This window comes from Megalops cyprinoides, chromosome 22 (genome assembly GCF_013368585.1).
Source record: "Megalops cyprinoides isolate fMegCyp1 chromosome 22, fMegCyp1.pri, whole genome shotgun sequence".
NCBI classification, from domain to species: Eukaryota; Metazoa; Chordata; class Actinopteri; order Elopiformes; family Megalopidae; genus Megalops; species Megalops cyprinoides.
The window spans coordinates 22,343,731-22,370,999 of record NC_050604.1 but is presented as its reverse complement, the minus strand read 5'-3'; the positions used below and the strand labels follow the sequence as shown (position 1 = coordinate 22,370,999).

The 27,269-nt window shown below is 41.9% G+C and overlaps 1 protein-coding gene across 2 annotated transcripts; it reads left to right on the top strand.

The window, feature by feature from the left end:
- The first annotated feature begins 870 nt into the window (after positions 1-870).
- On the top strand, positions 871-27,061 carry wdr17 (WD repeat domain 17). Of its 2 annotated transcripts, none has more exons than XM_036516879.1 (30): positions 871-937; positions 8,795-8,923; positions 9,270-9,453; positions 9,769-9,999; positions 10,652-10,903; positions 11,551-11,673; positions 12,548-12,735; positions 13,447-13,615; positions 13,850-13,941; positions 14,213-14,295; positions 14,691-14,777; positions 15,083-15,247; positions 15,608-15,810; positions 16,071-16,220; positions 16,777-16,907; positions 17,405-17,530; positions 18,090-18,245; positions 18,746-18,810; positions 19,189-19,321; positions 19,607-19,698; positions 19,881-19,980; positions 20,600-20,739; positions 21,283-21,303; positions 22,062-22,173; positions 22,559-22,700; positions 23,038-23,140; positions 23,760-23,861; positions 25,560-25,658; positions 26,269-26,452; positions 26,625-27,061. In XM_036516879.1, exons 2-30 carry the CDS (start codon positions 8,801-8,803, stop codon positions 26,742-26,744), a joined length of 3,876 nt encoding a protein of 1,291 aa, XP_036372772.1. In that variant the 5' UTR covers positions 871-937; positions 8,795-8,800; the 3' UTR covers positions 26,745-27,061. The 2 variants fall into 2 exon arrangements, with proteins under 2 accessions (XP_036372772.1, XP_036372770.1); XM_036516877.1 differs by lacking the exon at positions 871-937 and adding an exon at positions 7,317-7,371.
- The last annotated feature ends 208 nt before the right edge of the window (positions 27,062-27,269 follow it).

The window sequence follows — 27,269 nt, the reverse complement described above, 5'->3', positions numbered from 1 at the left end:
GGGAGCTATTTCGTGTAAGTCGGTACAAATAAGCCCTTTTCTTATCTAAACAGCTGCTGCGAATTCTGACCCGTTATACAATAGGCGTGTGTAACCGTCACAACAATAGGCTGCACAGCGTCCAAACAGTAAGGATAAAGTAAACCTCCGTTAATCATAATATACTCATAATCCATCCTAGTCATTTGCTACGAATTTAAATTAAACGTAAATGATCACGTCTGCATAACAAAAAGACAAAAAGAAAGAATTGTCTACATTGGTGCTACGCAGTGCTATCCACTACGTTATGTATCTATTTATTTCCGCTGCAAACTTTGACCGTTTGCTGGCTCTTAAAATTGCGTAGGCAAGGCAAGCAGCATTCTGACGAAACACGAAGATGTTTTGTGACATTTAAAACCAGCTGCCCAATGCCGAAACGGAAGAATCCTGTTTAATATTATCCAGTTAAATAATGCATCACCCAGCAAGTGAACATTGTGAAATACGTCTGTGTCTACTATATTGCCTACAAATTCTGATGACCCAAATGCGCCAAAAAATGGCTGGAGACAATGTTTGTTTAAACAGATCACGTTAATGTGTGTTGCATTTCTGTTGTTTGGTACAATCGAGTCGGATCAGTTTGTCCGGACTACAAATTCGTGTATCCATGGCGCCTGGTCACCGCCTTCTGTGGAAGATGTGCAGGGACGAAGCCACTGGTCTGTACGAAACCAAGAGGGAGAGACGTTTAGCTCATGTGATTGATTCGTTAGCTAGCCAATGACCGCTCAAAATGGAACACTGTCGCGACAAAAACGCGTTGAATTGTCCAATCGTTGCTGCGATACGGAAGCAGCAGTAACGCCACTGTACATGTACCAAGTGTTTCTGATCAGCAATACACCTAATTTCAGCACCACTTCGCTGTCCACTGACAGAATTAACCAAGGTAGGTGAATTGAAGATTTCCACATCTTACTGAGATTCTTGTAAATAACACGGGAGAGTCCATGATGTATGTTCTGTTTTCCTCGTGTTTTGGTACAGCTGCGGCGGGGTTCTAACGCGTGTGTTACTGTGATTTATTGTATCCACCTTAAGATTCATTTTTGTACATTTAGGAGTCTAACTGTGTACACCGATGAAACGCGAACACCGAGACGCAACACTGAGCATATCAATATTAGGACCTTCTGTGTGTCTGTGCGCCAAAATGATAACAACTTTCGCACAAGACTTTAGGGTTATACGTACCTCAGCACGGAAACGGGTAAACGCTCATGCTAATGACATGATCACACATGGGTTGTGTTTTAAGTCAAAACTTTTTGTCGATATACCAATCCCAAAAGGGAAAAAGAAAATGTACAATAATATTACTATTACTATTATTAGTAACAGTATTAATGGTAGTAATAGTGGTATTAGTATTGCTTCTCATAATTTTTTTTCTTGCTGTAACTGATGTTGCACAGTTTATAAAATGTATTTGTCTAATTATGTGAATTCATACACCTTTAAAATGACATGCGGATGTGAAATAAAAATGTAAAAATTAATCATGAGAAATATTGTCTATGAGAAAGTTTGACAATCATATTTACCTGTTTGGTCCATACATGTACCTGCATGGTAGTCGCTAGTAATTACACTTGTGGCCATGTTCTGAAAACTGACATGACAAATCCACATCAAAAGGTGCCACAGGTATCTGGAGTGTGGTTACTGTTCCTAGTTTGAATTCTGTTTTTTAATTAGCCATTCTGTCTTTAATGGCATGATGATAAATTCCCAGGTGTCTTAAGTGCATTCATTCAAAAATGAAGGCAATTATAGCAGGCGCCCAGGGGCCCCAAGGCCTCAGAGCAGGTGTCTTTTATAACAGTCAGTAACATAATCAAAGGAATTCAGCTTTGGTTTGTCATAGAATAAGGGCAGATTAAACCAGCGGAGAGCAGGCTGATTATACATCAAGTAAGTTGATGTCATTATGGCAGTGGAATGACTCTTGAATAATCAGGCGTAGTTGTTGAAAAAAGAATATTCAGATGACTGCACACAAGACGTGATCACTGCAGAACAGACAGGTGCCCTCTTCAGTTCAAACCTGGGCAAAAGTGAAAGCATAAAAAGATAAAGTTGAGATAACCAGAAAGAATCTTTAGTATACAAGACACGGCGTTTTTTTTTTTTTTCATTTTGAGAGCATTAACTCAGACACAACATGAACCTTTCGTACCAAGAGGACTTGACCAGAAAAATCTAACTCTGCCTGGCAATTTAGCTTGAGGCTTTTGGTGTGTGAGTCTAAAGCTGCGTACAGCTTTTTTTTTACCAAGACCTCTGCAGATATAGTCAGTCGTTTGTCTGTACATTGTTGGTTGTAATACCGTTGAGCTGTGACATTGTTTTCCACCTGTATCTCTGACACAAATGAAATATTGTCATTAGTATGAATAGGAATCACAGCTGCGGCCAAAGGATGATGACGATGATGAATAGGATGGCAGCACTTTCAGATGCTATGATACAGCTCAATTTCCGCATAATAGTTACTTTGTTCTTTGCTTTTTTGTACACATTTTGTAGTTGTAACACTGCAATGATATACTTTTACCATCTTATGATTGCTTTACACTTCATCTTCTCAGTAAGTTCATCTGTAGGCAATACCAGGTAAGGAATACTTTCAGGGGAGATGAGGCAGTGGTAAACTGTATAGGCCCAGATTTTTTAAGGCACCTCGTGATTGTAAGTGTTCCTCACACAGTAACTGTGTTTCTGTTCAGGTTTCCAAACTAAATGGCAAAACATAAGGTAGCTGTGACACCTCAGTCTCTCCCATTTCAAGTCTTATGTACTGTGCAGTCATATTCATGGAAGATTATAACCACAGGATGCAGCAAATGGGCTTTGACTGTTATGGAGGTGGTAATTTTCCATGGGGGGATTAAACTGAAGTGGACCATTAATTGTAGTTTCAACAGGTGTGTCTTGAGATGATACGGATTTCAGCATTTGATTTATTTGATTTGAACTGTGCTATTTATAATGAATAGGACTGATCCAGTTAGTGGCAGAATGTAGCATACACTGACAGCATACTGCACACTGGAAAGTAATTGTAATTGGTAATGCTGAGGGCCTTTTGTTTTCCGCAAGGTGCGATTCAAAATCGTGGTTTTCTCATTATACTGTCTCTTCATTGTAATTTTGGTGGCCTGGGTTGTTATTAACAACCTCAGTTATATGCTGTAAATCATTGCATCACCACTAAGTCTTTGGAGAAGGGTGCATTGCATTTCCCTTTGGAGTTATCCCCATTGGGGTTGGGGCAACACAGCAGCTACAGACTCTGAAGCCAAGGGGAGTCATTTTCAGGTCTGTGTTTGCTGCGAACTCGTAGTGATTCTTTGAAAACGGTATTGAGAGAGAGAGAGAGAACCAAAGAACCATCTAGAATTGCACATGGGAGATGAACGAAACATCAGGCAAAATTCACAACCATGTAAGATTGCCATGCCTGTCAGCAGCTGCTTTCAGTGGGAAGGAAAGAGCAGAAACACAGTGATGGCTACAGCAAATTGATGCATTAAATGCACCAAAGTGCACACTATCAGCACTTTCATGGCGATCTATGTATGTTCAGCCTGCTACTCCTAAATGGGTAGGTAGCACATTAAAGAATACACCTGTACAGGTACAGGTAGATAGTTGTATTCACAGGAAGATCTGCTTGTGCTGTGCGTTTATGTTGTTTACTGTTATTTGATCTATAAAATCATTGGTACACCTACAGCTATACGCTGATAGCAAAAATAATGTCTTGTAATGATTTTTGTTGTGCTGCTTAAAATGCATTGTATTCACTCCCCTGTTTTCTTCTCGGGTATGGGTCACTGTATACATTGTGTTAAATCTGAATCATAAATACCAGTGTCACATGGTTTTTGGTTCAAATAACCTGGTGGCCATTGATCTTTAATAATTGTCGACCATGTACCCTTCGCACCATTTATTTCATAGAGTTTCACAACCGTATAGACACACTGTTGTGTCAGGTATTTTCTGCATTCTTAGGTGTATAAAAACCCATTGATGTTTTCTCTGTTTTTGAACTGCTTAAGGGGGCAAGTGCAACAGCTTTTTTGAGAGAGAAAGGGTTGATTTTAGGGTTGGTTTCAGAGATGGAAAGCGAGGGTTGATACACTGTCTATTCTAATCCTTTCAGTTTATTTAAATTGTTTTGACAGGCTCACCCTGGACAGATTGTTCCCAAACTAGGCAAGGACCTTGTCTGATATATAAAATCTAAAAGAATGCACGGTTCTCTCAAAGAGAGGATAATACAAGGTTGTGTCTACCCACTGGCTGAGTATGTAAAGAGTACACCAAATGACACCCTTCCAGCTGGGTCCTGAGCAAAGTACACACAGCAGTGGAAACCATGTTTCCACATAAGAAGTTATCCTGGAAAATGTGTGGACAGGCTGTTTTGCCTAAGAGTAAAAGACCACACACTGTCTTGCTTTCACTATAAATGCAAACACTGTCTGAGATTTACCCTGCACCGAGGCTCACCCTCTTCCACCTTTAATCTGAAATGCCCTTAAGGGCATTCAAACTGCTGTTGCTTAAAACTGCAACCGGAGCGCCCGGATTTCTATATTTGTTTTAAGCCACCTGGGCTGTCTGAAACCACCGCTCGGCATGGTTCCCTTTCTCACTCAAATGTGCAGTGTGATAATAGTCTCAGAACGGGCTCATCGGGGACACGAAGACAGCTGAAGTCGTAGGCAGTGATAATCCCCGCAGGACGCTCCCTGAATGCTGACAGGCTGGTCGGCCTCGAACGCGCATGACAGTTATAAACAACCGAAAAGTGCCGGAACGCGCTACTGTCAAACCGGCTTTTTCAATGGTCGCGCATCGTCTCGCACCTGTTGCTTTTGCGGGAGCGGGTCAGCGCAGAGTCCAGCAGCGAGCGGAGGCCGGAGACTCCGTCCACCCCGCGGTCAGATTTGCGGAATCCTGCGCAGGGCTCTTTCACTTTCAATCACGGTTATCCCCTTTGAGCGTGTGTGGGGCGAGACGCCAGCTATGCGATTCTCTACGCGTGTCGGCTTTGCCTCACGCAGCTCGCATCTGCTTTGTTTTACTTTGTAGCTGTTTGCAGACGCAACAGTCACGGCGTATAAATAAAACATAAGGTAAGATTATATGGAATTGAAGTTTTCGCTTATTTGGTTGTTGTTTTTTTTATTTTTATTGAAATTGTTTCGCTTAAATGTTTGAATCAGATTAGTTATATTAGTAGTATCTGATCCTCCGGTAAAGTGACCGAGGCTCTAATTTACTGTTCTGCAGATGGTATTACAGAAAGCCATGTATTTCAAATACCTGCGTAAAGCAGTAGGCCTGTTTTATAAGACAACAATATTATGGAAAACCTCCTTGCAATGGGATGAAGGCATTGTATATAGCCGTTCTTTCTTCTAGAGTAAGCAGTACCTATAGTACCGCATCCATCAGTGAACTGAGGGGGTGTCAGAAAGAATGTTTGGTTTAGTGTATTAATCCTTTTCTCAGGAGCTGGGACTGCAAGTTGTATTTCGTTGAAAAGTTAAAAAAAAAACAATACTTGGCATGCTTGAATAGATACAGAGCATGAACTTTCAAGAGCTTCTCTGTAGTGTGCTCACTATTCACCGGTGAAAGTGGCTGTCCTAGAATAGCTTTATGCTACCATTTCTGCATAGACAAGGTAACTTGGTCTTCAATTCACCAATGAATAAAGGCACACGAAGCAGTGAGTACATGGCAAGGCCTCTTCTACGGTCACCGGATTGTTGGCTTTGCAGCACAGTGTGACAGTGAACAGGTATACGGTGTACTGTTAGCGTACCCAGGGCATAAAAGTATAAGGAGTAAATATGCTGTATTTATTGCACTCCAATATTGACAAATTGTATTGTTTACATCAATTACTTCATCTTGGACAAACTTGGCAGATTAGTTAAATAATGCATGAACCTAAGGTTAGTTTTTTTAGGTGTTATTTGATGATGATTCATTATGATGATGATGATTATTATGACAATGATGATTTTTTATTGTATTCTGCCTTAATCTGGTCCTTAAAATGTGGGGCACATAGATACAAAGAATTCCATTGTCTGCTGCCGTGGTCTATTTGTCCAAACTTATGCCTGTATGTATACCATAATTCCGATTAGCCATAGACACAAGAAACTTCATTGTGCCGTTGATTATTCAGATGTGGGCTGTTGATTAGTCATCAAGTGGTTGATGCCCTCGATGAGAAGGTGTATTTTGGGTTTACTTTGATATCGATTGGAAAGGCAGACGGCTGTGACTACGCATCTGAGGACTACAGAGCCTACCTCCCCTCTGACTGAGCTCGTGCCACTTCAGTTTAACTGCCACTCAGTTTCTGTCTACATCGCCTAGGAAACGGTGCCGTGAGTGCTTTCTTTCGCATTGTTAATTTTCAACCAAGGGAAGTGTCTGTCCGCGGAGGCAGGGGTTCCTTACCACATACAAACACCCCATCGCTGTGAACTCTGTGTCACACCGCACAGAACACGCTAACACGCTAACCTATCCAAAAAAAAAAACCGCATGAAAATCAGGTCAAATCAGGACTTGCTCGTCTTCCTTGACACCCACCCCCAGCACGGATCCAGCATTAATCATACAGCAGCCTGACATTTGCTAATGCTCATCTAAGAGAAATCGTGACATTTCGATCTCCGCCCAAAAACATCTTGTCATTTGATGAACCATCTGTAATGTAAAACAGGCATCCAAAATTGCGCTACTAATTCACAGTTCGCAGTTGGAACCTGTGGGCATTTTACGACACCCCTTTTGACAGTTGCTGCTATGCTTCTGTTGTTATATAGGCAATGGAAACTAACAGGTTTTGTTTTTTGTTTTTTTTTGGTGGGGGGTGGTGGCGATGTTGGTGGTGTGGTTTACTGGCATAGGTGTGGCGCAGAATGAATTATATATAGAGAAACATATGTAATTAGTAATGCGAGGGACTCGAAGAAAGCACCTTTAAGGAGTTGACGGGGGGAGAGCGTAAAACGCATCACTGAAATAAAGGGATCCGCAGTTGCCTGGCTACTGACTGGGGCTGCTTCACCGCTCCCGCCTCCTGCTTGTCTCGCAAGGCGAAGCCGCACCGTCAATGAGCACACACGGGGGTCTGCTGACTCTCTCCTCCCGTTTGAAACCAGAAAATCTAACGTCTTTCCGCAGTCTGCGGTCTATAGCACGCAACGCTGCGCTTAGGGGACCCTAAAAACGGAGATGGAGGTTCTTAAGTGGTTCACTAAGAACGATGCGGATGTAAAGGTAGGAATCACAACAGCAATGCTCGCAGGTAGTCCGTCAGTTTCGGTAGGTCGACGCTCTTTTCCGTAGGCTGGTATAGGAGGCAAGGTATTCCTGCTTGGTCTTAGCATAGCAGGCTGCTCTTAACTGTCACTGTTAGGAGATACATACTTAGACACTATGCGTTGTTTCCGTACCTTAATGCGGGTATTTAATGCGCGATGTAGAGTGTCCAGTTCATTTCACCGCTTTTTAAATCCTCATGTCAATAATTTTTAACGATATTTTACCTAAACTGTATGTTTCATGTGGTACGCATTTATCTGAAAAGGTTTTGAAAAAGTTTTTGAAAATCATTCCAAAATCTGTGTGAGCGAAGGTATTTGATCTGCCCAGTTAGGACCCGAATCCTGTAAAAATTAGATGCGTGCGTGTTAACAGCGAGGCTGTCTTTCTTATTAAGTCCGTAGTAGAACATTTTGTTGTAATGCACTTGGTTGATTCCTCTGCAAGACAGTTGCAACATTGCTTTATCAGTGTCACGAGTCTGAGGCCTACATCATCCTTTTATTTATTTGTTAGATATTTCCTCCTAACCTCTGCAACTGTAATTATTGACCCAACAAGTTGTATATTCTCATGTATAATCTGTTTACTCAGTTTTTGACTCATCATGAGTACAGTGTGACTTAATGACACTCTTAATTAAAAAGAAAGAATATACCTTATTATGTTTTACCTCAAGTGAACTTTGCAGCCACAATGCGCAAATGACTTCTGTATGTTCCATGCTGAACATGCTGTACATGTTACTGGTCATTCAGATTTTCGAATTTGTCTCAGAATAAAATCCTCTGAGGACTGTCACAGGTTTCCTCCAGAGAAGGAGGAGAGAATGGACTCTCGTTTAATCTGTGTTTGAAACACTAGACACTGGAATGTCACAGTCACACAGCATTTCTCTTAATATGTCCCCCCCATCAGACCTCTTCATTAAATAACCCAGTCCCTCTGGTGTATGTGACCATTTTACTCATTCCAGCAATGTACCTCATTGTCACTGAGTCCTGAGCAAAGCACTGAAATTGCCCAATGGGATGCCTCCAATGGCTAGTGTCACATCCAGCTTTCTTCAGATGTATCACGAATATAAAGCAGAGATAATGTTTTTCATAGTATTTGTGTTTGCTGAGAAATAACAGGAACTCCACATTCACAAAACAGTAAATAAACCAGAGACAAAGGAGAACTTCTGAAATCAGAGAGTGGTCAATACAGCTACCTTCATTAATAATTGCATGTTTTGATACGTTTGGTCACACTTCTCTCTCAACCCCATGAGTTTCCGTTGACCGGTGTCAAAACGGTGCTGACTGCGGAACTAAAGTGTACGTGAAAAAGGAGGAATGCTACAGTGAGTGCAGTTGGCTTTTCTCTTGCGCAGGTAAAAATGTCACAGGTGAAGCAGGTGGGCCTTCTGGCTGCAGGATGCCAACCTTGGAACAAAGACGTGTGTGCAGCCAGTGGAGATAGGTTTGCCTATTGCGCAACACTCGCAATATATGTTTACCAGGTATGCGCTTCACTCATCACATGATTGTGCCTTATTGAGTTCAGCGTGGTGTGTGTGTGTGTGTGTGTGCGTACATACACATCTACAGTATGTGTGTACTCACACATACCTACATAGGTGTGTGTGTGTTTTTTTATATTTATATATATATATATATATATATATATATATATATATATATATATATATATGAGAGAGAGAGAGAGAAACATAGTTTATTATAAATAAGAATAATTATAAATGAAATAGTTTATTGTAAATAAGATTTTGAAGTACATAGTACATGTACGTGTTGGTCTTGATTTTCAGTTTCTGTTCTGAGTCTGGTGTGGGATTGTCTCCCCAGCTCGATCACAGGTATAATGAGTTCAAGCTTCGAGCAATTATGTCTGAACACAAGAAGACCATCACAGCGATATCGTGGTGTCCGCATAACCCAGAGGTGTTCGCAAGCGCCAGCGCAGACAACCTGTTAATCATCTGGAACGTGGCGGAGCAGAAAGCCGTGGCAAGGCTCGATAACACTAAAGGTACCTTCCCTGCAAGGCTGAAAAAATCGAAGAAAAGACACATGCAGATGCATTTACATTACATTATATTATTGTCATTTAGCAGACACTTGTATCCAGAGTGATTAATACTTTTTATCCATTTATACAGCTATATACACTTACTTACTGAGGCAGTTGTGGGTTAAGTACCTTGATGAAGGATACAATAGCCGTGTGCCAATTGAACCAGCAACCTCTCGCTTACATGCTTGCTCCTTACCGCTATGTTACACTGCTGCCCAGTGAGATTTGTTCTGACAGTGATTGACGGCGGCGTGTGGGTGTGTCCGGCAGGCATCCCCGCCTCCCTCAGCTGGTGCTGGAACGCGGGGGACGCAGTGGCGTTTGTCTCCCACCGGGGGCCACTGTACATCTGGACCGTGTCGGGGCCGGACTCGGGCGTGGCTGTGCACAAAGAAGCCCACAGCTTCCTGTCGGACATCTGCCTGTTCCGCTGGCACCCGCTGAAGAAAGGGAAGGTTGTCTTCGGCCACACAGATGGGAGTCTGTCCATCTTCCAGCCAGGTAAGAAGACGCAGTGGCTCAATGAGTGTGGCTTTATTTATACCAAATGCTATAGTCCCAACAGCCATATTCTCATTCCTTCTCATTCCCATGGTTTCCTTTTTTAAATGTGTAATCCTTCCTAAAACGTAAACATGGCTTCCCGTCCTTAAAAAGTATGTTATCAGTATGTTAAAATGTTGTATGGAGGACTGTATTCAAGATTTGTCAAAACAAAGTTCAAAATAAAGAGACATTCTTCGCCACTTTCACATGCGTAGTATGTGTAAATTTTACTAGAATAGATTAAATTTGTTCTACTCTAAATGCTGACAGTGTATTTCAGACGCAATAACATTTTGCTTCACTGTTTTTTAAAGATGTTATGTTGTATTATACTTTACCGGTTGCATATTTTACCATATGTTGACATTTATGACTGCGTCATATGGGTGGGTTTCTTTTCAGTGCTCATCATTTCAGTTGTGACTCATGGGTTACAGCTTTTATTAAATTAGGGTTCAGCGTCAACACTGTCTTTCCCATTAAAACTGTAACGAAAGGACATGAACACACAGCACCGCAATAGTCTGTTTTGGCACTCGAATTTGATTTTTGGACCGGCAAAGTCCTAAGTCCCTGAAAGATCAGCATGCCGTTTCCCTGTCTCCAGGATCTAAGAATCAGAAACACGTCCTGAGACCGGAGTCTTTAGAGGGCACGGATGAAGAGGACCCGGTAACTGCCCTGGAGTGGGACCCTCTGTCCACTGACTACCTCCTCGTGGCTAACCTGCACAACGGCATTCGGCTGGTGGACTCCGAGTCCCTGTCCTGCATCACCACCTTCACCTTCCCCAGCGCAGCTGCTTCAGTGCAGTGCTTGGCGTGGGTGCCCAGTGCCCCTGGCATGTTTATTACCGGAGGTAAGACGGCTTATTACAGTTGGTCAGAGTGTTTATTACAAGAGTGGGGGGTGTTTATTACAGTTTATTACATGAAGTGACGGTGGTTGATATGGGGTGTAAGAGCTGCAATTACAAGATAGGTGAATGTTTATTATACTCAAAGTAAGGCTGTTTATTAATGTGTTCATCACAGGAGGCCAAAGTCCTTACTGCAGGAAGTGAAAGTGTTTAATACAGGTTGCCATAGTGTTCATTATTGTTAGCAAAGTGTTATTTTACAGGATGAGGATAGGATGTTTTATGTGAGGTAAGAGGTAAGAGTGTTTATTGCCAAAATTAGGAGGGCTTAATGAAGGTGGACACTGTTACAGGAAGTAAATATGTTTATTACAAGAGGTAAAGGTGTTCGTTGTAGAATACTCAATCTGAGATCTCATGTTATCTTTGTGAAGAGTAATAGATACCAAGATTATCGATATTAACATATTAAGAAAGACAGCACAGATAACAATCATGTTATCTGAAGCTGTCTTTTGAGATGTTTTAATTCATTTCCTTTTTCTTGTTCATCTTATTTTCTGATGCAAAAATAACAGAGAGGATACCAGCATTTACATGTAAAACGTATAACTCCTAGTTTTTAATTATGAATGAATTTTCTCAAGATTCACAGGTCGGTGTGTTACGGGTATGGAATGTATCCAGGACAACACCGCTGGACAATTTCAAGCTAAAGAAGACTGGCTTCCATGCATTACATGTGCTGAATTCTCCACCTGCCAAAAAGCGTGAGCAACCTCCGATGCCTTGACACATACTGTGACCAGGGGTTTATATTGGACGCTGCCGCCTTCTATTTGAATACTTCCATATTATAATAATGAAAATGTAAAGGTGGAATGTGAGCCTGTCTTGTAGCTTGTGTTATGGCCAGGGGGAAGCATGTGTGTAGAGTAGAGGAGAGACAGAACCTTGAGGAACACCCAGAGTGACAGGGTTCCAAAACTGAGAGAGGGAGTTCCGAGGGAGTTACATGCATAACTTCTATATTTTCCCCACACCGAGTTAAGCAGAGTTCAGTATGCCCAAAGCTAGGTGTAGGAGTCTGATTCAACAGATTAAATTCACCAGGCTGATGCTAAGGCTCAAGACCCACTCAGACATAACAATCTTATTCAATATCAAGCCTGCTGCCATAGACTTCACAAAAGCAGATTGATTTTTTTGTTTTGTTTTGGAGCATGTCTTAAAACTTAAAATGTCCAAACTTTGCAGGAGTTTGTTTACCAGTGAAGAAGGATTGTACAATCTTATAAGGTTTTATTAGGAAGTGTAGACAACAGAAATGAACACCTCGTCTGTGAGAATATTTCCCAGTCTCTGATTGGACGAAGGAGATGGAATGAGGTCAGCATGCCTGTAGTTTTAATTAACACTGTGACAAGAGCACAAATGTTGCAAGAGCGGTAGGTCAGATGGTGAGTACCTCAGAGTCATAGTACATGCTGGAAGGTGAAAGTTTATCTGTCTAAACTAAACTAGATCTGTCTTAAAATGAAAAAAAAAACTTGGAAGGGAAACCACTGCCACTGGTGCCGGCATACTCTCGCAGCTTCATCTGGAAATGCTTGAATCTACCTTCCCAATCTGTTTTTGCTCTAGCCTTAACGACGATTTCCCCTACCAAAAATCACCACACGTCCTCCACCAGTGAAGCCGTCCCCCCGCCCACGCTGTCCCAGAACCGGGCTTTCTCTCTCCCGCCGGGCCACGCCGTGTGCTGCTTCATGGATGGGGGCGTGGGTCTCTACGACATGGGCGCCAAGAAATGGGACTTCCTCAGAGATCTGGTAGGAGTGCATGGATCTACATTTACATTACATTTATTACTTTTACATTTATTCATTTGGTAGATGCTTTTATCCAAAGTGTCTTACAAGTGAGGTACAATACAACACAAGCAAAGAACCATACAGAGTCAACAATATTAGAAACGCTGCATGACCAGGCTTCAATGGTTGGCCAGGCAAAGTATAAACTAGCGAAAGAGTGTGTTTAACCATTAGATTACTTTTTTATAGTTTAGTAGGAGACAGTTTGAGACATGAGAAGTTCCTTCAGGGGGATTTAACCAAAGGTGTTTCATACATGGCTCTACCACAGATGTATGGACCAGATATTCAAGCTCTTGCCTCATCTTGATAATTCTGTCTCTGTCATTGTTGAATAAGTGCTCTGATCTGCTGGCTTGTTAAGGGAGCTAGCTTGATAAGAGAACATGTATAGCTAACATGGCAATGAAGACAGCACAGGAACCTCGTGTCAACCCCCAAGGTTGGACGAAATGCAGACGTTTCCTGTCACAATATAGAACATTTGTGATTCTGCATACTGGATGTGGTGTATGAAATGCTTAACTATAGTGTGGCAAAACAGTATTTTCTTTAAAATAGTGAAATGGTGCCAAAGCAGCTATGTTGTGGTAGTCTTCTTTTCAGCTTTGATGGAAGTTTTTTGCTGTTAATTTTAGCTGTGAAATAACGGGAAATGTCACTGTTTAGGGACATGTGGAGACAATATTTGACTGCAAATTCAAACCAGATGACCCAAATCTCCTGGCCACCGCGTCGTTTGATGGGACAATAAAGGTGTGGGACATCAACACACTGACAGCAGTATACACCTCGCCAGGAAATGAGGGGGTGGTGTATTCACTGTCCTGGGCTCCAGGTAAGACTGAGAGATGAGTGTCTTACATGGCTTGTGTTATACATGTTTGGGTCAAGCCAAAACCTGATGAATATCTATTCCGTTAATATTACAACTGAAATGATATCATAGTATATAGAAAATGACAAGCAAAAAAGAAACCATTGGAGATGGTATCGTAGTTAGTAAGGGTAAATGTATGATTTCCATGCCGCTTACTTGCTGCTTCATTACTGGTGTTTTCCCCTTATCAAGGAGACTTGAACTGCATTGCTGGGGCCACCTCTCGAAATGGTGGTTTCATATGGGATGTGAAAAAAGGCAAAATGATCACAAGGTTTAATGAGGCAAGTTTTGAAACCTTAGTTTTCAAAATTTTTGTAAATTTTTGTAAAATTATTATAATCATACATGTATTTTACTTGTAATGTCTGAACAACCTAATTATTTTCATCATTAGTATTAATTACGTCTACTTGTTTGTTCGTCCTGAGAGTACAGCAGCCTAGAAATATTTCTAGTGCATGTGCCCCATTTTACAGAGACCAGGGTTATGCTGGTGCAATTACTGGTGTTTGAGTTCTCTCTTAGAGGTTCATGCTTTTCCTTCTTTTTAAGCACGGGAAAAATGGAATCTTCTGCATTGCATGGAGCCACAAGGATTCCAAGAGAATAGCCACCTGCAGTGGGGATGGGTTCTGGTGAGCAGCTGTCTGGAGTTCTTTTAATCTTCTGTTTGTTTCTAATCAAATTACGCTGGAGCATAGTTTGGAGCAGAATGTGCAGACTGATGACACAGAGGCTGTGTGTAATCAGAATGAGGGCAACTGCGCCTCTGTGTTGGTTAAGACAGCTACCTGACTTATTCGTTGGAGGCGTAGTGTGTTACAGTGTAGCACATGGATTCATAACCGAAAGGTTGCCAGTTTGATTCCCCACTGGGGCACTGCAGTTGTACCCTTGGGCAAGGTACTTAACCTAGAATTGCCTGAGTAAATATCCAGTTGTATAAATGGGTGTTTGTAGAACCAGTCCTCAAATGTGAATGTTTCTCTTTGTATTCTTTTTTTATGCCCATGTGTGTCATTGGTTGCAGCATAATCCGCACAATTGATGGAAAAGTGTTACACAAGTATAAACATCCTGCCGCAGTGTTTGGTTGTGACTGGAGCCAAAATAACAAGTAAGGAACAGCTCTTCTGTTGTCATTTCCCCAGCTCTTCATTGTTAGCAAAACAGAACAGCACTCAAATCCCACAGATGTATGATAGTGAGGGTTAGGGATGGGAGGTGAGGTTCCAGGGAACTGTACTGACCAGCCCAGTGTCAGACATTACGGTGAAGTTGGTAAAATATAAAATTTAAATCTAAGTCTTGGTAAAATATAAGACCTAATACCATCCGGTGTTATATCAGATTGGGCGCAACAGATTATCTTGAAGAATAGTAAATCTTTTTTTCAAATCTTACGTTTGCTCTCGCTCTCAGAGACATGATTGCCACCGGCTGTGAGGATAAGAACGTGCGGGTGTACTACCTGGCCACCAGCTCGGACCAGCCGCTGAAGGTGTTCACCGGGCACACGGCCAAGGTGTTCCACGTCAGGTGGTCCCCGCTGAGGGAGGGTATCCTCTGCAGTGGCTCCGATGATGGGTAAATAAGCAGAGTCGTCATGTGATCTGTGTGAGGCTGCTGGGTAAATAAGCACAGCTTCATGTGATTCAGTTGATAATGGGGGTAAATAGCAAAAGCTGCCACATGAGTTTTATAAGGATTTGCAGTAAAACCAACCATGATGTGGTTCGCATGAGAATTATGGGTTATTAAATGAACCCTATCCCATTATTCCTGTTATGTTCCCAGACTTAACTTATACTATGTGTGATAGCAGTTGTTTCCTCTCCTTATACAGAGTCTACAATGGCTCTGTTTTTCCTGATGTGCCTAAAACTTGATGTTTTGCGCTGATGCGCCGAATTATTGAAGTCGTGTAACCCAGCTGTTGACCCGCAGGACGGTGCGAATTTGGGACTACACCCAGGACGCCTGTATCAACGTGCTGAGTGGGCACACGGCACCTGTCAGGGGTCTGATGTGGAACACGGAGGTCCCCTACCTGCTGACCTCCGGTAGCTGGGACTACACCATCCGCGTTTGGGACACCCGAGACGGGACGTGTCTGGACACCGTATATGACCACGGGGCAGACGTTTACGGTATTGTCTCTTTAGCATGTCTTTTAATACTTCTCACATTCTAACTTCTTTTGCAGTTAAATAGCACAATCTAAAATTTGTGCTGGTGAATTGTTTCTTCCTGAAAACAGTCAAGAATGATCATGATTTCTGTATGGATACGTCAAGATAAAATGAAAAAAAGTTTTGAAAAAAAGTGATACTACATTCAACTTTCATTCATCATAATTTATCATAAGTTATAGATGTGTGGAAATGAGTTGCCATCTGCTCCTTTGTAGGGTTAACTTGTCACCCCAGCCGTCCCTTTACGATGGCGTCTTGCTCCCGAGACTCTACGGTCAGGCTGTGGTCACTCACCCCACTCGTAGCCCCTCTTCTGGTCAACATCTTAGCTGACCGCAGCTGGGATGACATCATCGGAAACACAGGTGAGACTGTCTCTTTGAGAGAGCCAGGACCACAAACCAAGAGCTTTCAAAGCAAGACAGAAACCAAAATCACTTTTTTAAATGGCCGGTGGCATGATCAAGGTGAAATCTTCATGTTACATGCAAATGTCTACAAACAAGATGGTTTTATATACATTTCAAGACTGCAGTAAAACCAGGATGTAGTGGTTTCATAATCTGACCATGAGCAAATGTCATGATGAAATGAATGAAACACATATGTATTATGATGATCAGACATGGTTTGTGTGGAGAGTAGTAAACCTTTTGAGGAATTTAATAAATTTAAAATCAAGTTCTGTTGTTTTGATAAGTCCCCTACTGAATCCCCTACCGAAGGGTGGCATCATGCTCTGGAGTCACGGCAACAGGTTGCTTGGTGACCCATGCGACATGAGCCAGTCACATCCCTTGTATTGATGATGAGCAGTGCCGTTACATGGCTACCTGTCCACCCCTGCACAGACCTCGTTCGGATACGGTTTCAGTGACGGCATTCATTCCTTGCCCTGCATCTGCCCTGTTCTTTCCGTAGACCGTGCAATGGTGCCTGGTGCCCCTCCCCTTCTGTGTGGTAAAGTCTCCAGAGACATCAAGCAGGAGCTGGATAAACTGTCGAGCGATGTCCGCGTGAAGAAGCTGAGGTGGTTCTCCGAATGCTTCTCTGTGAGTGAAACAAATGTTGTTATGATTTCCTCACTCCGCGGATGCAGGCCGTGTTTGTTCAGAGCAGACTGGGCACAAGCAATCAGGTGTCAGACAGAAATCCTGGAGGACCATGTGTCTGTGAGTGTTTGTTCTAAACAAGGTTCCCTGGGGTAATCAGCCCAATTAATTAGCTAACGGTTCAGTTAATTAGCTAGGTATGTTTACACTTACATAGTTCTGCAAAATACAATGCAGGAATATTCCCTGGGTGAAGGGTGAAACTGTACTTTTCAGTTGTGATTTATTATACACGCTGTAGGAAAATGTAAAAACATGCAAATGACTGAGTTAATTAATTAACACAGAGCAGAGGTTAGAAAAACAGCCAGAGTACACGTGGCCCTCTGGGAGTTTGACACCCCTGCATTTAATGATATTTCTCAGATCTCATTCATCATCTCTGGTTGTGTGTACCACAATAAACTGATTTTGGTTGTTTGTTTTTGACACCACAGCCACCAGGAGGGAGTAACAACCTTTGGGACCTGGTGGCTGTGATGACCGGCCAGGACGACAGCCTTCTGCCCCAGAGCTACGGCAAGGGAATAATGCACATGAGACACCTGGTCAGGTTCAAAACCGTAAGTGCCCCCCAACCCCCTCCCAGCCCAGCCCCCGGCCCCCTGGGGCTTCCCCGGTGCAGCACACTGACCGAGGCTGTGAGCCATTCTGAAGAGATGGGCCAATGAAGGGTTTGGCCTGTGGAAAATCTGATTCAATCGAATGTTGATTCAGCCAAAGTCAAATAAGACTAATAAAGCAGACTGGAAAACACACGGCTCTTGCTTTGTTTTATTTTCAGGACGACAGACCTCCATATCCACTCTCAGTATGCGTCCGTACCCACATGAAACATGTCGCATTTCTATTAACGCGGTGTATATCTGAGTGTTAAACATACAATAAAACACCATGTAGTCCATGCTTTTAAAGGGGGAGCGGGTCGTATTGTGTAATAAATCATAGCAAATGCACTTCACTTTTATTTTGTCCTATCATAACATCTGTATATTCCTATTCAGGCAGAAAAATGCTTGCATTTATAGATTCAGCACTTTGACATTGGACCTCCCTGACAGGTTTTCTGAAGTTTATGGTGGCTGTTGTTTTGATTCATTTTTGTTCATGTGTGTTCTCCAGTCAGAGGCCCAGGAACTGACAATCGTGAAAATGTCCAAGTTTGGAGGCGGGATAGGAGCTCCGAGCAAAGAGGAGAGGCTGAAGGATGCGGCAGAGATACACCTGAGGCTGGGCCAGATACAGAGATACTGTGAGCTCATGGTGGAGCTGGGGGAGGTATTGTCACAGCATTGCCTTACATTACTGTCATTTAGCAGACACTCATCCGGAGCGACTTACATAGGTTACTGTTTGGCAATTCTGGGTTACTGTTGGCAATTCTGGGTTAAGTACCCTGCCCAAGGGTACAGCAGCAGCACCCCAGCAGGGAATCAAACTGGCAACCCTTTGGGTACAAGCCTCGCTCCTTACCACTGTGCTACACTGCTGCTGTACATATGTATCCAGCCATGCTCACTTCAAGTGATTCAGCCCTACAGTGTTACTTGTTCTTAATGTATTTCTTTCACATAACTAAAATGAATAATTATATTAGCCAAAAATGTTTCTGAAGAAATAACACATTTAAGCTCCTCTCTTAAAGTCAAGGACAGTCTGTATTGTAGTTTGGTAGAATTCCAAATATTGATAAGCATGCTGTCTGTCTGCATATACTATACTATATCTGTCTGTCTCTCTGTCAATACACAATTAATCATGCACATTTTGTTTTTCAGTGGGACAAAGCACTGTCAGTCGCCCCTGGTGTGTCTTTGAAATACTGGAAAAAACTAATGCAAAGGTAATTTAAATTCAAAAATGCATTTTATGATTATTTTAATTATATTAGATATGTGGTGGATTCAGTGAACGATTGGAGTGGGACAGTTTACATGCATAACACCAGAGAAGCCCAACCCAGGTGCAGGAGGGCTATAGTTCTCCAGATTTTCCTGCTCTCTGTAAATGAACAACGGTCTCATCCCTGTGAGGACTGGGAAATTTGTAGAAGTCAGCAATCGGTGAAATAAAAAAAGTGGAAAAGTGGACTTCCTGGATCAGGGTCCTGTAGGGTCAGCATCTGGCTCTCCTACAGAAAATAATGGGGTTTCTCCTAGCGGCTTTGTGTAACTGCACTGGGATGTATAGGGCACTCACAATGGTTATTACTCATCTGTAGGAGAGCTGACCAACTCATGCAGGAGGACAATGATGATGTCATCCCATACTGCATTGCAACAGGTGATGTGAAGAAACTTGTCAATTTCTTCACCTCCAGAGGACAGCTCAAAGAGGCCTTGCTTGTCGCTCAGGTACCCCCAGATGATTCATCATATTGGATATTGGACTGCAGTTTTGCAAAATGAATACTAATACATTAATGTAGGCTATTATAAATAGTTCATGCATTTTTCTTCTCAGATGCACTCACAAATTTGTAATGAGAATGGCGTTAACAGGATTAAGATTTTACAAATATTGGAAGGACTGCTGAAGTTAATCTAAGAACAGTGTTGAAGGAAGCAACTTTATCTCTAATATATTCATATGCTATCCTGTTTGTGTCCTGACTTGACTGCTTGTCTTTATCTGTGCAGGGTGCGTGTGAGGGTAACATTCATGTTCCGCAGACCTCTTCAATAAATCACTCTGTGAACACAGACACTGACAACATCGAAATGTACAACGGGTATAGTTTATAGTTTTTTTTTCTATCTTATTTTTTCTTTTTAATAATCTGCTTCCCGTGCCCAGCGTGCTGGTATCCCTCACCCTTTTGTAACGTGAGAGGAGAGGAGACCTGAGGTGTGTTTTGTGTTCTTCTTTAAATATTAACGGCGAGCCTTTGATTGTGCTGTTCGCTTGTTCCAGGCTGTTGCACCGTGTCTGTAAGGAGCTGGCAGAGTGGTACTTCCAGGATGGCCGTGCCATACTGGCAGCCTGTTGCCACCTGGCAGTGGACAACGTCGAGGTACGGACAGATCGCGTTGACATCCGCCGGTTAGCACCATCAGTTAACGCCATACAACACGGGGATCCATTCAGACAAAAAAAAAAAAAAAAAATCGGTGAATGGCTGTGATGCACTGTCTGCTGTTTGAGTACCGGGTTTAAGTGTTCACAAGCCGTGCACTCCAGCTAATGTACAGTGAGCAGAGTAGATTAGTGGATTCAGCTGATTTCAGAGCAGAGACCTCACTGACAATAGAGGGCTGTACTTAGTAAATTACTGCTCTTACCCTCCGCCCAAGCCCTATTGCTTTAGAGCTGTTAAAAGTGTATGAAGTGACCCACATATACAACATGGATGTAAATACAAAATCATTCGCTTCTTTTAACTTCAGCTTCTTCTCCTACCACGAGCAAAAACAGTCTCATCCTGAGTTCATCCTTGGACATGTGAATGAATATTATAACTTTTTATTTTGAAATAAAGACATTTTCGTACAAACCGATGGGGACTTCATGACCAGCCTGCCCAAAAAAAAAAATGAAATGAAATAGTTTTTGCACCCATAACAAATGTGACAGCAACACAGGAGTATTTATTGGCTTGTGTGTGATGAAATGTGTCTTTCTCTCTGAGAAAGCTGGCAATGGCAAGTCTGATCAGGGGCAATGAGCTGGAGCTGGCTGTGTGTGTTGGGGCGGTGCTGGGAGAACCAGCCAATCAGGCGACGCATTACGTCCTGGAGCTGCTGGCCAGGAAGTACATGACTGCTACCACCTGGTAAGCACCTTTTACCGCTCTCGTGCCTCTGTATGTGCCTGGGTAATATAGGAATTATAAAAGCTTGTACTTACGATGTGTCTGTTTCTATTCCTTTCCCTTGAGAATTAGGAAATACGCATTGTTATATAACAATTGTTATAAGTAATGTTTGTATTATTATTATTCAAGTAAAGAACAGCACCGTTCTTAAATGTAAATATAATCATTTAGCAGACCCCTTTTCCAGAGTAACTTGGTATTTAAATAAGATTGAATGCATTTGAAGTGAATTATACTGCCTACATTTCAATTCAATCTGTTACTTTGATGATGTATCATTGTGGATATACCCCAATATTGACTCAGCTGACACTGTAAATAGAAATTGTTAAAGAGAACAGTGATAACGACATGAGTAAGTACACATATTCACATATTACATGCACTGTGTTAACATCTCCTAACGAGCAGAATGTGTGTGCCATGTTTTGATTATGTTTTCTTTCTTACATTGTCACGGAAAATTCACTTTTGGTGTTCATTATTTCCATTTTCTTTTAGCTTTCCATGCGTTGGAAACAGGTATTTCATTTCCCTAAGTTGAAGGATAAAAAAGCAAGGTTGCATGCTGTCTCTGTCTGTGTCCTTGTGTTTTTGATTTACCCTCAAAACCACTCACTGTTCTGTGACACAGAGAGTGTCACAGAGATGCTGTACACATGTATTTTAATGGATTTTATCCATATTTTATCCATATTTTTCACATTCCTATGTAATTCTGAAATTTTTTTTTTTGTTTCAATTTCATGCATTCTTCATTCTCACCTGTTTATGGCATGTCATAGTAACTATTGGTAACTTAAGTATAGTAAAAATGGTGAATTCCAAAAGACCAAAACTGTGTTCCAGAAGAGCACAAATATAATAGCTGCTGTAGAAGAAAGCTAAGCCTCAGTGCAATAAGGTCTATTTATGAGGCAAGAGCTCAGTCTGGAATTTAAGACTCACATAAATTAAAAATTTCACTTTACATCTGAAGGAGCAGGCTGTAACTGTGACTGTGTTAATGTTTATGTAGCTTGTATTAGGTTCTGTCATCTCTAAAGTTTGTAACAATAGAAACAAACTGTTATAACTTTAAAAAGAAGAGGCAGCAGATCTGAGATGGCAATACTGCTTAATGAAGATTTCCAAAATCAAAGCCGACAATCTGAGTGTAGAGTTGCGTGTTCTGCCCATAGCAATGTTCTAGCATGCAAAGTATTTCTGGACAACCTGTTGGCAGTCCTTCTTGTGTCTGTCAGTAGAACTAACATGATAATGCTTATCTTCTTGTTCAGGGACCTGGCTGCCAGTCTGTTACAAATGATTCCAGACAACGAAATCCTGCTAGCCAAGCTGTGTGCTTTCTACCCAGGGAGCGCTGCGGAAATCAATGACCTTCATGAAAAAGTACGCATTAACATTAACGGCATTTGAGTCTATATCTAAAAGCCTCTCACAGTCCTGCTGCGGTGTGCTTTTTGCTTGCTTACTTTTAAGTTTATATCTGCTATGATCCACTTACATACTTAGACATTTAATTTGATTTAACCTCTTACTGAAATGGTGTAGTTATGTCATAAATATCAACCTCAAAGCATTTTGCACTTTGATTGAATTATTCCCATTTCTTGCAATTACTTGGAACAGCAGCCAGACTAATGTTTTACCACTTAACGTGCTTACTCAGAGAGCTTAATTAAATGAATTCCCTCAAATTAAAGTGTAAATATTTTTTGCGATTGTTATTTAATTAGCAGCGCTGTTCAGAACAATGATTTCATTTGCATTTCAGTGTAATTTGCCAAGTTTAGAAGAATGTAAAGAATTAGCTGAAGCTGCACACAATGATGAGGACATCTTCCAAGCTGCTAAATACTACCTTCTGAGTCCAGAGCCAGAGAAGGCCCTGCCTATAGGCATCACCTTTGTTAAAGGTATGTCAGATTCAGATAAAGCTACTGTACCCTCTACCACTCTTTTGTTCTATGGTCAGATTTGCACGTTTCATTTTTTTTGGATTTTAGGTCACACATCCTGTGTTTATAAATATAATGGTTTAATGCACTTGTATCTCTACCACCTAGCTTGTATCTTTCCTGGCCAACTGCTGAAACTTGGTCATCCAGCACTTCCAATAATGTTGACTCCTTATATGGACTTTTGCTTTTTGTGTTGTAGTCTGCCTCACTTCTAAGTCGATTTGGATAAAAGCATCGGCCAAATGGAGAAATGTAAATGTAAATGATCCAGTTTAATTTTGTCCTTTAACAGAACAACTTAGCAGCTCAGACTGGACTCTGGACTCAGTTCATCCCATCCTGGACCTGCTTAGTTATATCCGAACCGACAGACTCCTTCTTCCCAAAGTTAATGAGTAAGTGCATGAGGCGGAGTCTGTACTGACCTTTACCTCACTGCTGCCCGGAGATAAGTACAGTACCAATCAATAGGTTGGACACACCTGAAACATGGGAAATATGCATTCAAAGATGTTTTGATCTAAAGACTTGTTTAAATGCTTGAAATTTGTTTCTTAGTACATCAACTTTACTATTTATATTTGTCTATGTGTGAATTTTGTTTAAAAATGCTAAAAAATATATGTTTTGGCTACTTTGAAGAATCTAAAATATACGACAGTTTTTTGGTCACTGCATAATTCCATTTGTGTTACTTCATAGTTTTGATGTCTTTATTATTATTTAAAAGTGTGGAAAATAGTAACACCCTTCTATGAGTAGGTGTGTCCAAACTTAAATGTTTTTAATCTGTCCAGATTCCACTATGAATAAGAGTTTTAAAACAGCGAACAGAATATTGATAAGTAATGCGTAAATATGCTAATGAATCAATAAATTATTGAAGAAGATTGACCTTTCACGCAATGTATTCTTCATACCACCAGAGATACAGCCAGCCGGTCTGAGTGCCTCAGTGTAAAAACTGAGCATTAGACTGACTTATCTAAGTCAGCGCCTCTTTTCTGTCTCCAGAGATCACAATGAGCTGCTCATTCTCTGTGGTTACATCGGTGCTTTGTTGGCAATCCGAAGACAGTACTCCAGTATTGTTCCTGCACTTTATGAATACACCAGGTAAGCACCCTGCACAGCTCTCTGTAAAGACTTTGCTTTTAAACGTCCTTAGTGAGATCTTGTTTTGGTTTTTCTGCTTCAGCTTCTGTGTGAACATTTTGCTGTGTTAACCTTTAGAGCCAGATTCTATTACATTACATTATTGTCTTTTACCAGATGCTCTTATCCAGAGCAACTTACATAGGTTACAGTTTTTACATGTTATCCATTTATACACCTGGATTTTTACTGAGGCAGTTGTGGGTTAAGTACCTTGCCCAAGGGTACAACAGCAGGGAATCGAACCAGGAACCTTTCAGTTACAAGCCCTGGTCCATACCACTATGCTACACTGCTGCCAGTTATTAGTGTGAAAAAAAACTGCCACAGACAACAAGTGTTGTCAGAGCAGTTGTTTTTGGTAATTTCAGGTCAGGGAAGTAAAGACAAATAAAACCACCACCAAGATTGCAATGTTAGGGCTGCCCTTGGCCCATTGTAGGAGGGAGATGGGTAGTGAATACCAGAGGTGTGGTGGTATTTTGGGCCCAAAGCAAACAGCATTTTTCCCTTGCATTAAACCAGCCAGAGAGCTGGCAGAAAGCCCAGCAGACTGCTCTCAACATCTGACACTGGCCATGTCATTAAAGTAATGGTAAAATAATGGTAAACCGATGTGGGAGAGGCATCTGCTGATGAATACCAACTTAATTTAATTAACCGTGTGATTAACTGCAGGGAAAGCTTTGTTTGTTAAAAAAAGCAGAGTTTAAATATCCGACCTAAACACAGTCTGTAACCTGATATTAAAAAACGGAAAAAATATCACATTCAGCTGTCTTGTATGACTGGCCACAGTGCACTGTCTGTATAAATTGCAATTATCAATCTGGCAAATAGTCTTCCTTGGTCAAATATTAAACACTGACAGTCAAGCACAATATGAATATGGTTTCAGAGAGAGCGATGAACAGGGAAAAACCTCTACACAAAAATTAGCTGTTATAGAGGGCCAGGTATCAAGTATGCTTTTTGAAAAGTGGTAAAACATGTACCCACACTTCTGACATTTACACATTTGTGCAATGTTCAGGATAAAACTGTCTGCTAAAAGATGAAACTGGAATGTAAATGTCAGAAGCAGCTCTGGCGGCTGATCTTTTCTATATTCTCATTGTTTAACCTGTTCCCACTGTCCAGGTCGTCATGTTTTATGGATTGTCAAAATGCAACATTTTTATGGCACCTAAGGGTTAGGCTTAGGGTTAGGGTTGCTAAAAGTGTCTGCTAAATAACAATAAAGTAAAAACATGTACTGTAACAACAATTTAACTGCCTCCCTCTGTCTCAACTTGCATTTGAGGTCTATGTTAGCTTTAGAGGAATATATTTCTGTCGTAAAAATCAGAGCCTTACCATGCTAAAGGGCCAAAAAAAAGCTTAAAGGTGTAAAATCTGATTTGTTCATTGTTCCTGTTGGGTGACAATGCTATGTATTTTAAGATATGTTAAATGTACAGTGTGTATGTTAAGTAATTTATGCTTGTCATTTGTTGATATTGTTACTGTATTTTTTGGATGGAGTGTCTGATGATAAGGTGTATTTTTTGGAAGGAATGGCTGATGTTATGGTGTATTTTTTGGACGGATTGGCTGATGTTATGATGTATTTTTTGGAGGGAATGGCTGATGTTAAGGTGTATTTCTTGCGCCCCGCAGCCAGCTGCTGAAGAGGCGAGAGGTGTTGGTCCCCCTGCGGATCGAGCAGCTCTCCGTGGAGCTGGAGGCGTGGCGGGCGTGCACACAGTCGCACAACAAGTGAGTGCTGCGCATGACTGTCGGCATTACTTAGCATTATTAGCGCTGTTTGTTAGCTTAGCACAGCTCATGTTTCTACGTGCACTCTGTTTACCGAGCCTATTGTTTTACTGGCGGAGTTCAGGGCAAGCGCCTTGCTCAAAGGCACCAAAGCTGTGTCCCGTCTGGGAACTGAACCTGCTTATTCTTTCGTATTCCCATATCTACGGGTTGACCTGACGGAAAACGATACTGTTCATGGTTTGTGGTCCTCTCTTTTTTAAAGTGAATTATCAAATGTCTCCAGTGCAACTGGAGCAAGCTAGGGGAGGGATTGGAAAAGGTGGAGGGTCAGATCACTTCTCCAGTGTTGTCAGTATGCAAAGCGTTTTGCCTTTACTTTGCTTTAACAGATTACATGCAGTATTACTTATTGATTGTTATATTCTTACTTTATTTTAAACTGCAAGCTACAAAGGATTTATAGTAATTGAAAAATGCAACAATGCTTTTGACTTCTAATTAAATATCCAAACCATTTTACTGTCAAATCAAATCTGCCCCAAGATTTGAACTTAGTGTATTCATTTCGCTTGCGTCATCACGCTCTTTCAATGTTCTTCTCCGCCAGGTCCCCTGAGGGGGTGACGTACACGCCCCCATCCGAGGCCCAGAAATCCGAGTACGCCCACCTGCTGAGCAGAATTAAGGAGGAGCCTCTGAGAGGCATGGAGGGGCCCGACTACGTCACCGGCTCCAACCTCCCCAGCCACTCCGACGTCCAAATCTCCTGCTTCACGGGGCTGCGGATACAGGTCGGTCGCGCGTCCGCGCCTCGCGTGCACACACTGGCCTACCCTCACGCACCCATGTCCTGTCTCCGTATTGCCCCCATGCTCTCCCAGCATGTGTTCTCGTGAATGCTCTGGTAAGCTTTCACGTCGTGAGATTTCACGGAAGCATGCTCGTTCTGTATGTCTCACGCAGGGCCCCGTATTTTTCCTCGAGGACGGCAAGTCGGCGATTTCGCTGAACGACGCCCTGATGTGGGCGAAGGTGAACCCGTTCTCCCCGCTGGGCACAGGGATGCGCATCAACCCGTTCTGAGCACAGCGTCACGGAGACGCGGGCTAGCAGTGTTTGGTCATGTGACTCGGGGGGAGGGGGGGGGGGGGCGCGGGCGCGTACATCAACTTCTGGAATCTTGGGGGGATTCTTTGTGGAAAGGACAGGGGTGCGAGTCCTCTGCACAGATGGATTACAGACAATGTACAGTAAGTACTTAAAGAGCAGTGATAGAGGCTAAAAAAACTTGCCATCCCACAATATGTGGCTTAGAGGTATTCACAAAGCATATACACATCAGCTTGCTGGCGGTGCAGCACATATCATTGAAATAATTGTTTAACATTTATGTACAGTAAGTGATTGTGCTGTCAGAGTAGAAAAAGGATGCTTAAATGCTAAAGCATTTGAATTACATTTTATATATGTATAAAAATATAAACATGTATGTATTAATTATTTTGGCAGAAAGCATGACCCTGTTCATAAGAAACCCTTTGGAAGGAGAACAATGTAGACCGTCACCATCCACAGATTTGAACACTATTTCCACAGTCAGTGTCGTCT